Source organism: Nansenia antarctica (genome assembly GCF_963989245.1).
Source record: "Nansenia antarctica genome assembly, chromosome: 13".
In the NCBI taxonomy this organism is placed as follows: domain Eukaryota; kingdom Metazoa; phylum Chordata; class Actinopteri; order Argentiniformes; family Microstomatidae; genus Nansenia; species Nansenia antarctica.
In genome coordinates, this window is record NC_137683.1 from 23,880,629 (window position 1) to 23,898,334 (window position 17,706).

At 45.0% G+C, this 17,706-nt stretch overlaps 1 protein-coding gene across 1 annotated transcript in view; it reads right to left on the reverse strand.

Moving 5' to 3' along the window:
- sugct (succinyl-CoA:glutarate-CoA transferase) overlaps positions 1-17,706 on the reverse strand; it is a gene marked incomplete at its 3' end in the record, with an annotated part of 86,993 nt that overhangs the window by 54,329 nt on the left and 14,958 nt on the right. The window contains exon 9 of the mRNA XM_080543940.1: positions 9,989-10,084. Within this exon, the coding sequence (XP_080400066.1) occupies positions 9,989-10,084 (96 nt within the window). The remainder of the gene's footprint in view (positions 1-9,988; positions 10,085-17,706) is intronic.

Genomic DNA, 17,706 nt, shown 5'->3' on the forward strand with positions numbered 1-17,706 from the left:
CTGAGGTCTTGTGAAATTATTGATTGAATTGAACAATTAAAAATTAAATAGGTAGCACGGCGTTTCTTGTTAACTGCAACAACAAAAAAATCCATTCCAAACAAGATCCTCTGAGAAGTTAGAACGGTGGCGCATTACTCGCTGGCGTTCAACTCATACTTAACTCCATAACGTGAGTCGTTGTTGAGTAACGTACGTTGGCATTCATCGAATCAAAAAAACATGAGTCTTGTATACTTTACTATTCGTTGTGTTAGTAAACATTGCACTCAATAAAAATTGGTTGGAAAAAGTTATTCTCCCAGATGCAAAAGTATTTCCTTTGATCAATGTCATCTGTGTCTACAGGGGGCGTGGAGAGCTGCAGCTCATTTGCATTTAAAGCTGAACACACAGAAACAGCCTGTTGAGAACATGACTGAAACAGAGGCATGCTAGAATCCCTTAAGATTAAAATCGGAGTGGTATTTTCAGCAGAAAAAAACGTAAAAGACATGTTTTGGGGAGCCCAGGGACCTATATTAACTTATAGACTATAATATGGGACCATAAGTTACCAGAAGCTGTTGGGAAACTGAAATGTTTTGCTAGTGTCCTGTTCACCTTATGAACTGCAGAATGTAGAACAAATTATACTAGGGGACGGAACTAGAAAGCCCAGCTGTCGACATTGAAACAGGCTTGTTCGCTAGGCTCAAAGCACCGGGCTTTGAGCACCAGCTGAACGCTAGTAGGGCTTTGGCACATACAAGCACCTCTCTCCAAAAGCGGCTATTGATCTCCCTGACCTGAACGTTCCTTGGCCCGCCACTAATCCAGTTTGGAGCTTGTTAGACTGACAGAACAACAACAACAACAACAACAACAAAGTAGCAACAGCCAAATCCCAGCTCTAGCTGAGTCCTGTAGGCCCCAGCCTCAGTCGCAGCTCTAGCCCAAAGCGCAGCACCAGCACCAGCCCAACCCTTGCCATGGTCCTCCAGCTCTAGCACCAACCCCAGTCCCAGCTCTAGCCCTAACCCCAGTTCCAGTCCCAGCTCTAGCCCTAACCCCAGTTCCAGTCCCAGATCTAGCCCTATCCCCAGTCCCGGTCCCAGATCTAGCACCAACCTCCAACCTCCAACCCCAACCCCAGCACCAGCCCTGCAGCCCCAGCCTCAGCACCAGCTCTAGTCCCAACCCAAGCCCCCCCGGCCCCAGCACCAGCTACAGCCCCTGTTCTCCACTGTCAGGGGGTGAGGGGAGCGACTCGAAGGCCATACTAGAAGGCCACACAGGAGTGGGGGGGGACAACTACCTTTCCCACGTACACACCGTCGGTTAACAGCGCTGCTACCCTGTCGGAGAGCGAGTTAAATACCCCTCTATTTTGTTTTCCCACCCACTCTCACAGCTGCCTGTCTGTCCAGCATAAACCAAGACATGTCTCTTTGTTTCTCTGCGTTGATACACCTCGCAACAAGGCTGTTATTCATAGGGATAACCCCGGCTCAACCCTCGCAATTTCCGCGGCTCTCCCTCCCATGCCAGTCAGTCAGACAAAAGAGAGACAGGGGGAACAAAGGACACAGAGAGTGATTAATTAGATTTTGTTTTGACAAACTTTTATCCATCACATTAAATGATTTCAAATGATGGCAACCAGGAGAGACAGGCAGGGCAACACTGAGAGGGGAGACAGGGACGGAGGGGACACAAGGACAGAGGAGAGGGGAAAAGCAGGGCAGCGATACGGAGGGTGGAAAAAGAGAAGATGAGACCAACCGGAATCCCACCGTGTGCAGATAATCACCCATTAAGCTACTCTGTAGCCTCCTCATCCAGCCCCCAGCCCCCCCGGCCCCCCCAGAACTCCAGTGCCAGCAGCCCAGCACACAGCCTTCCTGCCCCAGTCACCCAGAACTGCAACCCCGGTCCCTCCAGAACTGGCAGCCCCCAGCACACAGCCTTCCAACACCAGCCCTCCAGAACTGGCAGCCCCAGCACACAGCCTTCCAGCCCCAGCCCTCCAGCCACAGCACACAGCCCCTCAGCCCCAGCCCTCCAGCCCCCTAGCTCCAGCACCCAGCCCTCCAGCACCCAGCCCTCCAGCACCCAGCCCTCCAGCCCCAGCATCCAGCCCTCTAGCTCTAGCATCCAGCCCTCCAGCCCCAGCCCTCCAGCCCTCCAGCACCCAGCCCTCCAGCCCTCCAGCCCTCCAGCACCCAGCCCTCCAGCCCTCCATCTCCAGCCCTCCATCCCTCCATCCCTCCATCCCTCCAGCCGCAGCATCCAGCCCTCCATCCCTCCATCCCTCCATCCTCCCAGAACTTCAGCCCCAAGCCCCGGCCCCTTGAGTGACAAACAACAGCGTTGTCAGTTGTTTTACCTCACCCTCAGAACAGCTGGGTGATAGTGTTTGGTTGGGTTACAGGCTAATAAATGGCACAATGACATTAGAATAAGATATGAACAGAGTAGTGGCCTGCGCGGTCTTCTACCTGTGTTATATAACCCTTGTGTTGTTACAAAGTAGTTTAATGCATCACAATCGCTTTGCACAAAGGTGTTTACGGCAGTTAATTTTATCCCAAACGGGAATAGTTCCTCTTCCTGTGTGTACTGTGTAATTACTGACAAACGCTGACCTCGATTACCATGTCAGTATAAAGCCAAATAACACAGAATCCTATTGAATCGAAAGCAGCTTTCCCGGGATAAACAAATGATTCCTCAAACAAAATGTTACTCCTTTTGGCGCTGCAACAATTAATGTCTCAATGTGTTCAGCAAAACAATGCGGTTAACTTATAATAACCAACAATCCATTGCAGAGTAAGCAAATTGTTGTGTCTGGGACTCACAGATGCTGTATCTGAGCTTGATTGGTTAGGACTCGCAGATGCTGTATCTGAGCTTGATTGGTTAGGACTCGCAGATGCTGTATCTGAGCTTGATAGATAAGGAGGGGCCGATACAGTCAGTCTTTCACAGCTGGTCCAACAGTGCACCTATCATAATGGAGATGTTTTTCATTGAGAGGCAATTATGAGATATGATCTGCTGTCCACAGCCAAGACTTGCCCCTAGTGCCTGTACTCACAGGACCATGATCCCGAATGAGGATACACCCGAGCACACGCACACACGCACACACACACACACACACACACACACACACACACGAAAATACACACTGTGACACAGTTAAGGGGTGCCCCCAGGCATGGTGCCACTGAGAGGCTACGTATGGGGAAATGGCTCCATCTGCTGGAGCCTGGCATCATTACGCCCCCCAATAGTCAAGCAGCAGCAGCATCTGGTTGATTGGCACACCTGAAGTTCATTAGCTCGGTCAGCCACTGCTCTTAATCACAGAGATAGGAGGAGCCAGGTGGTTTCCATCAACATCCATTTCCGCTCTGACTGTGGAAAAATAAGGAATGGGCTTCTTTTTTTTTTTCAATGCTGGAAAACAATATACAATAGGAAGGCTGTGAACAGTACACTTGTGTTTTTACTCATGTTGGCACATTGTCTCATTGTCTATTGGTTTTGGATTAACATGTGTGTGTCTGGAGTCTTACAATCTCATTGCTGCACAAGCCAAAACATGTTAGTCTTTCTATGTGTACAGAAATATGTTTTTTAAGGGAGAGTGGCTGTCTGTTGCAGTCTGACGAGATCCTGTGCATCATGTGAATAATTGCCGATTATGAATGCAAACATTTCTGATCGTTTCAAATATCTTCCCACTTACGTGTACTTCGTAGTCCAGCTACTCTCACACGTTTGTTTAAAGAAATATGAACACTGACAATCCTCTCAAACCTCACTACAGTGGCTACGTTGCTAGTTTCCGGGCTACCATCGGACTCAACGATCTTCTAATTCTACAAATGATTTGTCTTAATCCCCATGCTTTCTTCATTTGCCACAGGGGAAGCCAAGGAGAGCAGAGAGCTCTGGTCAGGCGTGAACTTCCTTCACTTTGGAACAAAGACCCACTTTTTGGACTGCTTGCTGACCGTTCGAGCATCGGTGATGATGTTTATTTAGAAGGTTGTAATAAACCCACAGCAAAACGTCGCTGTTTTCCATTTAAAATATACTTATCTGCCTTTCATTCTGCCTCCATCCCCGCACTTAACAAACAATCCTCCAGCAGCAGTTCTGTTACCTACCACAGACAGACGCACACGTGGTCAGACACTGCGGTCCATCTCAGCAAGAGTAATTACATCACTTAAAATGAAACCATGAGTAAAGGAAATCATTGCTGAACAAGGCTGGGTGGTATTGGCATGGCTTTTTAGGACCCAAACTCCTTTCTTTGCTGTTTGTCTCAGGGGTAGAAAGAAACTAAAACAAAAAAAAGAGAAGAGCAACACAATGAGTTCCAGAATGGACTTATCGCACGTTGTCACGCCTACATATGACTGTACATGATTCCGAGCATCATATGTTAGCTCAGCCGGCCTAAATACTAACCTCTGGTCAATGTACTTCCACGGCGGTAATATTGATTTGGCTCAAGAACAAACTCCGGTGGCCTGGGGTGGTGGAGTGGTCTCACATCATGGCCTACGGTACACACGCACGCACATGTCGGCATCGATTCGAATCCGGCCCATGGCCTGCTGACATGCCCTCTCCTCCTTACTTTCCTGTCTCTATCCAATAAAGTTGACAAATATATGAGCGGATCTGCCCCACTCAAAAAAGAACCACAAAAAAACTCCAAATACACAATTTCTAACCCCTATTCTTGGTATAAAAGGGCATACGGATATGCAGCCAAGAAAGGCCATGCTACGCTAAAGAAATACTATTTTGAAACAAAAACACAATTAGCATATCCAGTAAAAAAAGCTGTAGCGTTCTGTCTTACAATATCATAATAAAGTTTTCAGCAACTGCTAACACTCAAATCTAAATTTGAATTCAAATCTATGTTTACACAACCACAGGATAGCATAAATCCCTCTAACGAGGTGGATTATGAGAGATCATTATTGAGATCAAAAGCACCAGCACATGCCTGTGTGCACTGCCCTGTTCCTCCCTATGTCTCTGCTTGTTAAAAGAGTTGAAGGAAAGACATGTAGGCACTTCTGTGAGCACCCTGAGTCAAGTCAAGGCCAGGGCTGCATTCCATTACAGATAGTTGTTCTAAAAATACGAGAGAAAGTTGTTCCCTTCCCTCCAATCGATCCTCATTAACAGATCTGAAAGGAGTGGGAAAAGTCGGAGTGGGAAAACTGAAAGGAGTGGGAAAACTGCCCTGTTCCTCCCTATGTCTCTGCTTGTTAAAAGAGTCGAAGGAAAGACATGTAGGCACTTCTGTGAGCACCCTGAGTCAAGTCAAGGCCAGGGCTGCATTTCATTACAGATAGTTGTTCTAAAAATATGAGAGAAAGTTGTTCCCTTCCCTCCAATCGATCCTCATTAACAGATCTGAAAGGAGTGGGAAAAGTCAGAGTAGCACATACTGTAGCTATCTAGGTGAAGCGAGTGTGTTGTGGCTTTGTAAACATGCCAGCTGTCTGTCAAAACTAATAAAGATAACCTTCCCAAGGAACTGAGAATTAAACTGGGATTCTTCTAATGGAGTAAGTGTGGGTTCTCTTTTGATGGTAGGAATAGTATTATGCAGGCCATGCTTCTGCCTGTTCTGGATTATGCTAATACACATGCAGCCACCAACCACATTGCTAAAACCTTGCGACTCAAGAGTACCATCATGTCCTTAAATGGTGACACACTTTGCACCCACCACCCGCCATTGTATTTTCTATCCAAATGTAGGCCTCCTCTGACCACTAGAATGTCCCATTACTGGTTTCTATTTGCGTATTAAGCAGTTTTACAGGAACTCCCTACCTATCTCACATACCTTCTGAATTGCAGACACACCACATTTCAGGACTGGCTTGTCCTTGATGTTCCCTGTACCTCCTCTGAATTAGGGAAAACCGCACTCGGATTCCATGGCCCTCAGACTTGGAATGAAGTCCAGGGTAGACTGAAGTTAGTAAACATCCCACAGGGTAGTTTTAAGACCGTAATTAGAGACCTGGGGGGTATTCCATCAACGTCGCTAAAGGAAAATCCTGGCTTATGTCTGATAAGTTTGATCAAAATAAGCCTGGATTTTCCTTTAGCAACGTTGATGGAATACCCCCCTGCTCATGGAGGAGTGTATTTTTGTAGCTCTACCCTAATGTGTGTATTTTATTTAGCCTACTGCTCGTACTGTTTGTGTTATTTATTTTTCAGGGCTCACTTGAAAAAGTCACCTGGGTCTCAATGGGATTATTTCCTGTAGGTATGAGGTTTTATGAGGTTTATTTAAATAAAAATTTAATAAAAAGAGGGGACAATGTTCTGCAATGAGATGCAGTGCAGGACTCGTTCTCGACTTCACCCCAAACGCTTTCTCCCCTTCCTCTGAACCTGGACGCCCTGCCAGTCCAAACAGCTCACACTGACAGCGTTACGGACACCACACCACTGTAATTCTGTCAAGACGGCCAGATTGAAGACATTTATTTGGTGTGGGATGGTACATCCCAACTGCCAAACAGACGAGACTAACCTCAGGAGAGATAAGCAGACACAACCAGAGGGGGGGTTACACACAAAAAATACATCTTGATTCACTGAGGTGTGTTATTACTCAGGTTAACTTGAGCGTGAAGTGCAAGGCTGACGACACCCAGATACTTTTCTATCGAGAAACGATTGCATACGTTTAGACGTGGTGATTGAAGCGTATGGCAGCGATAAATTCAGCAGTAGCAGGAATATAATAGTCACAATAAAAGCCTGTAATAGCTAGTTGCTTATTTATAGCCTTTATAAACACATGTGTCCTCAAGCTACCATTCAGAGGGCTAGCTAACCGGCACATGCGTTCAACAGACTCTTAAACCACTGCCGGGCCCAGGGTTAGTGTGTCTGCAGCGATTGGGTGCTCCTTCCTGACAATGACACAGATTAGGCCCATCAATCTAGTCACAGGACTAGTCACCGGACGAGCGAGCACTTTGTTTAATTGAACATGGTATTTGGTCCAAGACTAGGCTAAAACCAGATGGACACTGCAAGACTTTTCTGCTGACGAGCTTATCGATGTCGGCGTCTCTCATTATCTGCAATATAAATGATCCATGTCAAACTGTCTTGACCACGGACCCACACTGCTAAGACACTTGGTGATCACAGAAATTAAATATGTTTATAAGTGATATAGCCCCCTTTCACCCTCCCCCTCAGGTGCAATTTCCCTCCAACTTTAATATTTTTCTGTAACAGTAATGATCATTTTCACTAGAAAAGTTAAGCTCTCAAAAAGACAGTTGTAGTACTGCAAGTCAAGTCCTCCACAAGTTTTTCCCCTCCATTGTCCTAAATGCAGCCAGTAAACTCAACACACTGTATGAGCAGAAAGATGCCGCAACCAATGCCGCACTCGTCAGAATTTAAATTGGACGTGATGGAGCCATCTTTGTGATATTGACCCACTCACACTGTGCAAGCAAGGGTGTCAGGGTCACTGCAGGTGACATACAGTGCGGCTGTGGCTCAGGAGGTAGAGCCGGCGTCTAATGATCGCAAGGTCTGTGGTTCGATCCCCACTGGGCTGGCCACATGTCAAGGTGTCCTTGGGCAAGACACTGAACCCCAAATTGCTCTCAATGAGCGGGCTGGCGCCTTGTGTGTGTGAATGGGTGAACGAGAGGTCATTGTACACCGCTTTGGAATAAGGCGCTATATAAGTGCAGTCCATTTACATGCCGTTTAAATCAGATATTTACATTTTGTCACCGAGACATGGCTCGTTGGAAATCTACAAGTGAAATCGCACAGTGTGTCTGTCTGGGTCCATAAAGCTAGACCTGTATTTGTCTGTCTGCTCTGTGCTAACGGGTTAACTTATCCAGATCTCCAGGCCTCACAGTTAACAGCTTTATAGTCCCCAAAGCTGCTGGGGACAGGGCCAACAAAACAACCATCAGCACTTCACACAAGTATGGGAGCTATTGGGAGCCATCTTTCTGCAATCCCTTCCAAACCAAAGAGGGTAATTAAACTACTCAGGCCCTGACTGTAAATCTCCCAGCATCCCCCACACTTCGCCACGCTAACTAGCACTCACGCCAGAGGGACGAATCCGAGCGGATCCACCGCAAAACGTCTCCGTCTTGGGTTTTTCAGGCGCTTTGTCGGCGTCTCTGGCCCGACACGCCAGTGCCGGTGAGATTCTGGGAAAATAGAACCGTGTTGACCCTAGGTGCGCCTTTCCCACCGACCCATATCAACCCACGTGTACATCAAGCCCTGGTTCTGAAGAGAGGGGGATTAGGAACAGGGTGTTTGAGTGTTAGACCCGGTCCGAGGGGGCCCAGCAGCGGCCTCGTTGTCCCGCTGTGTCTTTCAGGACTGGATCCCACCTCTATGGGACATCTCTCCTCACAGCAAGTCTTCTCCCTTTTTCCTCTTCTCCCTGCTAGTCATTAAAAGTGAGGGGAACCAAACGACTACACACTGTGCACATCTGCTCAACAGCAGCCTTGAATAGCGCTTCACTTGACGTTTCGCTGTACGGGGGCCAACTTGTGAAAGCAGCCATTCGCTTCACATACCCCAGGTATGATATGCAAATGTTCTCAACTTTAGTAGGCCTAAAGTAGCCATCCCCTAAACAGAGAGACAGAGCGCACGGGATAGGTACACATATACTTTTTCAGTTCCCTTACCTGTACCTGGGATTTTTTTTTTAAATAGTTACATTATTAATAACAAACATAAAAAGCTGGTGGTGGTCTAGTGGATAGTGAGATGGACTTGTGATCGAAAGGTTGTGAGTTCAAATCCCGCCTGAAACCACACCACTACTAGTGTGCCCTTGAGTAAGGCACTTAGCCCTCAGTTACTCCAGGGGGAATGTCCCAGTAATTCGTAATTGTAAATCGCTTTGGATTAAAAGCGTCTGCTAAATGGCAAAATTAAAAAGGGTTAGTATCCTGCAAATACAAAAAAAAAAAAAAAAACTCTACTAAAACATAATGGTGGTTAGAACCCAGCAGGGCAGGCCTGGGGAGACCAGCTAGAGGCCCGCCTTAGCTTAGTGGCTTCTTTACCAACCATCACAAACATGACACGCATCATAAACTAAACACTTTGGGTTCTTTACCACAGTATCTACTCCAATATTAAAACAGATGTACGTCAACCATAGTCAAGATCATTTTCCTATAGCTCTGGGTAAGCTATAAGACCCTCCCCATATGACACAAATTATTAGGGGCTGGTTCCCCATACACAGATTAAAGGTGAAGTGTGTCTGCCCACTTACAATTTGCTACGTTTTCTAAAACCCCAAAATGTCTGCGTGTCCATGCTAATAAACAAGACATACAAATGGTACGTAAAGGCCAGTGCCCAACTACACCACCAGGTTTTAGAAAGCACCCCCAGGGGTAAAATTATAAAACTGACCAGTAGGGAACTTCATACCACTCCTGTTTAGAGGACTGGTATGCACTTTCAAGCAATTAGTTCTAGCTGAAAACAGTTTTAATAACAAAAAGCTTAGATTTCTAAGACAGATGTAAAAGCATAAGAAACCGTTTGGATTCATGCTTCCTAATTAGTCATGACATACTCTACGTCATGTCCAGTAGGCACGGAACAGAGAAAATGTTTTTAATTTTAATTTCGTACATTTTTAAGATGTTTTTCAAAACATCTTGCTGTTTGTGTATGTTTGTGCTGTCTGGTGTGTGTACCAGACATGGGATGAACGGCATAGGATTGTTTCAAATACTTGGGGGTTGAATTTACTTTTGGAAATGTGGTCTCAACTGCACAAATCAAGCTAAATCAATCGTACCTCCAGTATTTGAAAACATCAAAATCTTTAGTTTCTCTATTTTGATGCGGGCCTTTCTATCTATCTATCTATCTATTGTAAATGTATTGTAGCAGGTCGCACGGCAGGCACCTGATAAGGCACTATGCTCTCGTGGGCTGTCCCCCATCGCCTGGCCTCCTTCCCAGAGTTGAGGTAATTGGATGCAATGTGAGTGAGACAAGCCACCTGAGAGAGAGAGAGAGAGAGAGAGAGAGAGAGAGAGAGAGAGAGGAGGGGGGGGGGGGGGGGAGAGAAAGAGAGAGGGGAGGGGAGGGGGACAGAGATTGAGATGTAGGGAGTAAAAAGGAGACAGCATTAAATCTATGACCTGTCAGCAAGCTCGTTACACCCCGCTGATAAGTGAGTTCAGTTCACTTTCACAGCTCTTGAACATGACAAAGAGGAACGGCTCCCCTCGTCCTAGATAACTCCTACACACTTTATCCGATTCTCTCCCGGTCGGTTTATCGCTCCCTCAATTCCAAACTGCCACCTATCATCCGTTATCTAATTGTCCGCTGACGTTTATCCTCTATTGATGTTAAGGTGTTTAGGTAATGACTCAAAAATAGCGGTCGAAGTCTCTGGTCTCGAGTCAAATATCCTGGGGTGCGTTTACGATGCCCAGGTGATAGTTCATAAAAGAGAACCGCACAGCTGAGATAATATCCAGCCATGTAAACAAAACGTCGGTGCTATTAAAGGATGTTGACATAATACATGTTCGACGGCCGAAGGCGAGTTTGCCGAGATCAAGGGCGAGAAGTGATGATTTAACATCAGAAAAGGGATGGAGAGTCTCTCTTCTTCTGCGTCTGTGTTCTTCCCGCCGAGCCTCGTTCTTACAACGGTAAGCCTGTCCTGTCTGGCACCCTGCCATGTGTAGGTCTTTTCTGTCTCGCCACAGCCTCTACATCCAGGTAATTGTCTAACATGAGAGCTGTTTCCTACAGTATCGTACTGTCCGTCTGTCTGTTTAGACGACACTGATCACTTCCTGACATCTCCCAGTTTGTCTTTTGTACGTTCTCTCAACAAAGTTAAACAATCATTCCTTGAAAGTGTGTAAACATCTGTGTGGGTTGGTTACAGTAGATTGGACTGATTACAACGTGTGTGGATGTTTGAGAATGCAGAGACAGATGCCATATGGACGTTCAGGCAACAAGTCATCCATGTATTTCTACTGTGTAATTCTGTTTTGATAGTAATTTGTGATGTGTATACACTTTATTGAGATGGGGGGGGGTCATTTAAATGCCAACGGTTGGGTAGTGGACAACCATGCCAATGTAACAACAGTGATTTAAAATCATGCTGTCATGATGAGGTAGCCCTGCCTGAGACATGTAAATTCAAGTGTCCCCCTTTGTCCTCAAGGATGTCCTCTTGGCCTAATGGGAGACCCAGGTTCGAACCCTGTCTGTCACACTAATGGCCGGGTAGTGGGCAGGCTAACTGCTAACTACAGCCAGAGCACTCTTCTAAAGGACCTCCATGACCAGAGCTGCAGTTCCAACTTCGTCTATAATTTACTCCACACTCTTGCCTTCTGGCACAGACACATAGGATGAATTGCAGGCTTTCCAGCCATCCATGACTTTAGCTCTGTTTAACTTGAGACAGTCATTCTAGCTCTATTTATTCTAGCTACTTTCCTGCCAGGAAATATGCTAATTTAGATTGGTAGGCTAGTATGACTTTCTCCCCCTCACAAGAAAAAGTGGATATAAACCAGTCTGGTCATGATGATGATGACTCCCCGTCAGAAGCACAGGCTGGAAGGATCACGGAGGTGAGATGAGGTGCCGTACACACAACGAGGACAGCAGTACCAAGGCTTTTGTTTGCACTTTGTTTTACTCTAAAAGCACAATGTTAATTACCTAATAATTACTTAATTACACTTTTTTTTTTTTTTTTTATCATTTACGCAGGCACCACTATGCACTATTTAGTACAAGGTAGACTATTATTTTGAAGTATGTACCAAAACGTATCTATTGTCATCCACATAACTTGAATTTAGTTGAATACCAACTAAAAACATGCCTGTGAAATTAAGCATTACCAGACTTCGAAAGATGGAGGTGCTAGCCTAGGAAAGGATGCGTCACTCTCTGAGCCTGTGATCCTTCCCCTTCCCCTATAGGTCAGACCTGGTCCTCAACTGGTTCCAATTTGGGTTCGGCGGAACTCTCCAATGGGACCGTGGTAGTGCGGTCTCCGGTTGTCCCCTTCCTTAGGAAGCCACAAAGAGTTCAGTATCTCCGGCTGCAACCTAAAGCCAGTCCCTGGAAGGCCGTCAGTCTCCTGGCTACTTAGGCCTGTCAGGGGAGTCACACAAGAGCTCTTTCATAGCAGAGAGGGATATGCGTGAGGCCCAACTCTGCCCTTTCTTCCTTCAAGGGGGGAAATTTGAATGTGCGATTTTTTGACTGGAAGTCAATTGGACAGTGCCGCATTTGGTCAACAAAAAAGATGTATTTTTCATTAATGTTGGGCTTCGCTAAGACACCTGCCCTTTAACAATGCTGAGGTTAAGATGGCACTGGTATGAGTTAGCGAGTATGTCGTGAAACTTTATATCGGAGTTGTGCCTGTTTTCACATGCGTACTGTGGGCCCCAATTTGCTGCCGTTAAAGAGCGCTACGCACCACTAAAACCATGTGCAAAGACCGTTTTCCTAAGCTGGTATTACCAAAACCAGCTTTGCACCAACATAGGGGGAGCAATACATGGTAGTGTTCAGAGGGGTTATCCCTATGTTCCCCGGTATCTTAGCTCCCTTCCGAAAAAGGGTCCTATGTTCCACGGGTCCTATGTTCCCCGTCAAGAAAAAGGCTTCTAGATCCCTGTTTCCATAAGATTTTCCATACCATTTTCAGGCGAATTAACTACTAAACCGAAGTAAATTTGAGCGATATTAGAAGCATCTAAATGTTTTTCCATAAACAGAAGGACTCTAGCGAGTTAACGTGACGTCATAATTCTCTGTGTTGATGAGCATTAATTAATTTTGTTTATACAACCGATATATGTCCGAAATCCTCAAGTCACGCAAATGAGCAAAAACCTTCTTTAAAAATAAAATAAATGTTTATCAGTTTTTAGCATATTACGAAAGTTGAAGTGTTGAAGAGCCCACTCAATATAACAAACAACCGTTTTAGGATCACTACATACTTATCATTTGTGAATTGGATTCACTGTCTTGTCTGCCGTAGGCTATTGGTAAGTGACACGTGGCTTGTAAACACATGTGCATTTTAGGACGTGTTCAAAAGCAAGGACTGTGTGATCATCTAATTATGTGTAGTTATGTGTTATGTTGATGTGTGTCAGTATCAGTTGATGTGTCAGTGTCAGTTGATGTGTGTCAGTATGTGTGTAACTAACTAGCGAAGTAACTTTTTAGCGCTAGCAGCTGTTTTGCCTCCGCTATTTGGTTTGATGTGGACCAACATTCAAATAATCTTCTTCAACAATTTTCAGATTTCAATGTATGGCACATCATTTGAAAGCTTACAATCTGCACCTTCATAATCTGGAAAAAAAAATATATATATCATGAAGAATTGAGGACTTTTTAACCAGACCCTGTCACATATGCATCAATTAGTAGAAGCCAATGGCAGATGCCTTCGGAAAGTATTAAAAAAAAAACTTCATTTTGTTGTGTTAGACTTAATTTAAAAAGTGTTTGTCTTTTTTTTTTTTTATGTCAGTAAAGTTACAGAAATACCTCATGTACATAAGTATTCATACTAGTGCTGTCAATTGATTTACATTTTTTATCAAGTTTATCACAATAATGTACTGAAATAAATCAGATTAATCATGATTAATCACAAGTTTAAAATACTAGTATTAACTTGTATTCTGGGGGTCGGGGATGTTGTGTTGGTGTGGTGTTGGAATATATAAATGTATGACAAACTGGTTAGAGGAATCTGAGTTTTTTTTTTACTTTATTATAACATGTCTTAGTTGTCCTGATTGTTACTTTCAATAAACATTATTGTACACTGACTGTAGCAGGTTGAATTGCTTGTTTAAGCTGTTATTGTTATACTCACTATTCCCAACTGGTTTGTAACACCGGACCTTGTCGCCGGCAGATCTGTTCTAGATCTAAGCACCGTAGCGGGTAGGAAAGCTGGCTGTGTCTCAGAACAATGTCTGTCTTTGAACCTAGCTCAGGGATAGCTAGCTCTCTACTACTCTACAATATCAGTGAATTGATGATATGTAAACATGACAAGATGGTCACAAATGTTAACCAACGATTGTCATCACTATGATCCAGCACACAAATCAGTCTGTCTTGAAATCCCTCTACAGGCGTTTGACATTAGAAGTTATGATTTATGGTAATATGAGTACTTGGTAATAAGAGTAATTTGTGTCAATAAGGTTTCCAAATTAGCCGCGATGGTTAGCGCGTTAACATTGACAGCCCTGATTCATACCCTTCGCTATGACACTCTTAAAATGAGCTAAAATGCCAAAACTGTTATCAACAAATCACTCATAAATTGTAGTTCATGTAATTCCGCAAATGGAGAGGAACAAAAGTGCTCAAGAATGCCTGGGGAAACTTCCAAAAGTCTACAAATTTTACTTGAAGGGTTGATGGGACAACTAACCAACTAAAATTGGTCTATAACCAAGTGACCAATAAGAACCCATAATAAAAAATAATCTATCTCATATTGATAATTGGGTAAACAATTGCAGCAATCAATTCAAGTGATACAGCAAAAAAAATTGCTGGAATTGTGTTTATTTGGTTTTATTACAAAACACGAAGTTCCAGCGCAGTTTTCGCACCATCTCTTGTGTGAAGAATACTGATAGCTGCATCAAGTTATGGGTATGTACGTCACTGTCAGGAACTGGGAAGTTTGTCAGAATCAAGAGAAAATTATTAAATTTGCTTGGGTTGGTAGTGACATCCTAATCTACACAGTGTGTAATTGATTCCTAAGCAATTCAGAGAAGATATGAATTCCAAAATTACATGAACTATTATCCTTGCATTAAGATGGACTCAATTCAATTTACTGAGTGATTTGTTGATGACATTTTTGCATGTTAGCTGATTTTAAGAGTGCCATAGCAAAGGGTCTGAATACTTACAGTATGTACATGAGGTATTTCTGTATTTCAATTTGAATACATTTATTTAAAAAAACGTGTTTTCGCTTTGTCATTCTGAGGTATTGTGTGTGGACTGATGGCAAATTCTTTTAATTTAATTCATTTTATATAACAAAACAAAATGTGGAAAAATGTGTGAAAGGGTCTGAATACTTTCCGAAGGCACGTATGCAGTTTCATACCTCAATATATCTCGTAAAATCTCTCATCACCTCATAAAAATACCCATACCCATCAATCTACTCATTCACAATTTAATAATGATTTACTCAACAGCAAATAGAGAAATAAAGTGAAGATCGAGAATGCAATTGCATCTGGCGAACCTCTCAGCCAAAGGAAGAATATCTCATCTGGACAGGACCTTCCATCCCAGCCTGCTTTGCTGCTCTTGTTTGAATCCAGCCACCATCAAATTGCTGTGGGGTTAGATTACTGTGGCCACAAGAGATCAGGGAGGAATGCACTGTGGGAAATAGAGGGGAGGAGGAGGGGGGGCTCTGAGACTCTGGGTGAGCACATGTATCTCTGGCAGCCCTGGGGTCGACCACGGCGACCATGACCGAACCTCCACACAGCCCTCAGAAACAGCAGCAGCCATCATCAACATTCCACAACACCACCCTTACATATCGGCGGACAGTCAGGGACACTAATACAGTACAGCTATCGCCCTTAGGCGAGAAGAGTTCAACTACCTTAGTGAGAGAGAGAAAAAGTCATAGCCATCCAATCCTTAGATGTTTCCTGGATACAATTAGAAATGTATCAGTGGTACCGGGGGTTGGGGGGGGGACGATGACAAAAAGAAGAAAAGAATTTCCCTGAGCCACAACAGAGGGATACAAACAATTGCATTATTGGAACAGCTTCACAAAACCACATCCTCGGTGTGGATTGGTATCATCCAAGGGACACGTAGCAGGATTGTTTCGCTCTACACGGACGTCTCTGGAACAATGTGATAATGTTTAACCCAATCTTGAATGAAGCGTAGTATATGGAGAGAATGTGGTGCTTCCCCCACATACAAGAAGCACCAATATTATAGTCGGACTAAAAATGAGTAATACATCTGAACTGACACGCACTCCTGCACCTTTCGCTGAAGACCCCTATTCAATCAAGCCAGGTACAAGCCGGTTAGTACGCTTGCAAGTGATAACCCTGCCCATCACCAGCCTATCACTTTGTACTCCCCCCTGAAGGGCGATCTACCATCCGCACGGCAGCGTGAGTCGATTCTCCGGGGGCATCGTGAAAGCAGCCCTTCTCAGCCAAGGCAACGAGCGGCTACAGCCTCTACAAAGCCCATGATCAGGGGAAGGCTCGTTGGCCCACCCTGCCTCTGATGGAAGTATCTTGGAGTATCTTGACCCCAAAGGCTAGTTCCTCCCAGGATTAGATTAGATCAGATTCAACATTATTGTCAAGTACCAGACAACGAAATGCAGTGTTATGGAACGGTTTGGGTTTTGCGGTACAGGCAGTGGGGAAGGTGATGGGACTCTCTGTGACAAGAAAAGTCCAAGACTAGAGACCGCAAACAGCGTCATATCCTTGATGGTCCCGTCTCTGAAGACTTGTTCGGCGTGACTCTCACGGATCTGAAGGCGAGAGCCGGGTCGAGACACAAGGTCAATGCCCCTGATGCCCAATGGGTCCCAGCTGGGACGGGCTCGCACCTACACCTGCACTTTTTCCCTGGGGCACGGGCTAGAGGTGTTTCAGGGTTCCTTTATTAAAAACACAGAAACTCCTCTGAAGCACCAACAGGAAATGGAGCGACATGCTGCCTCTAGGCGCCGCTTATTGTAGAGAGACAGGAAAGTAAGGAGAGGGCATTGAACCCATGCCGACGTAGGCTGTGGTGTTGGACCACTGGACCACTCCAGGTAACACATCTGACTCATTTGAGAACGAAAGGTAGAGATAATGGGGTGAACCAGGGTGTGAGCAACAGAGAATGAAGACAGTTTGTGTGTTTTGGATCAATCCACCCAGAATCTGTAGAAAACACCCTATCAAATATTTTCTTCAGAGATTTTCTTCTCCCTCATCGTGCCAAGACAAAACAAAACAGGACACAACTGTAACACTGCCGATGTTGCTGAAGCGAAGCGATCCTGTAGACATTTATTTGTGGGAGCTTTAGGGGATCTCTGATTTCATGTCGAACCTGGTACAAACGAGGCGAGAAGTGTATTCGAGGAGTGAGAATAAAGTTCAGCCGGCCTTCCTGAGTCCAGGAACCATAACTATGGTTACGTGCGAAGCGGCTACAACAATGATGGCCGGCCAACTCTGGAAATCAATTCAGAGTGTGTAGTATCCTCAAATATTCTCATGGGTCGTGTCAAACAGAGGATTATGTAACGTTATAGCTGCTCTATGAGTACCAGAGACTGGTCTTGGCTGTCACATGGTGGCCCCCCGTTACGAAGTGAGAGAAGACAAAAGACCGACATAAAGTATCCCTTAACAGCAACAGTGTCACCCCTGAGACTAATACGCAGCCAGAGAGACGCTGACGCCGGCCAGCTCTGAGCTCTTGCCCCGGGCCCCCGTCTGGGGGATCACACCAACATGCTGTCAGAGGAGACGCGAGAGCCAGGGCGAACATGTAAACTCTGCAGTTCCTCAC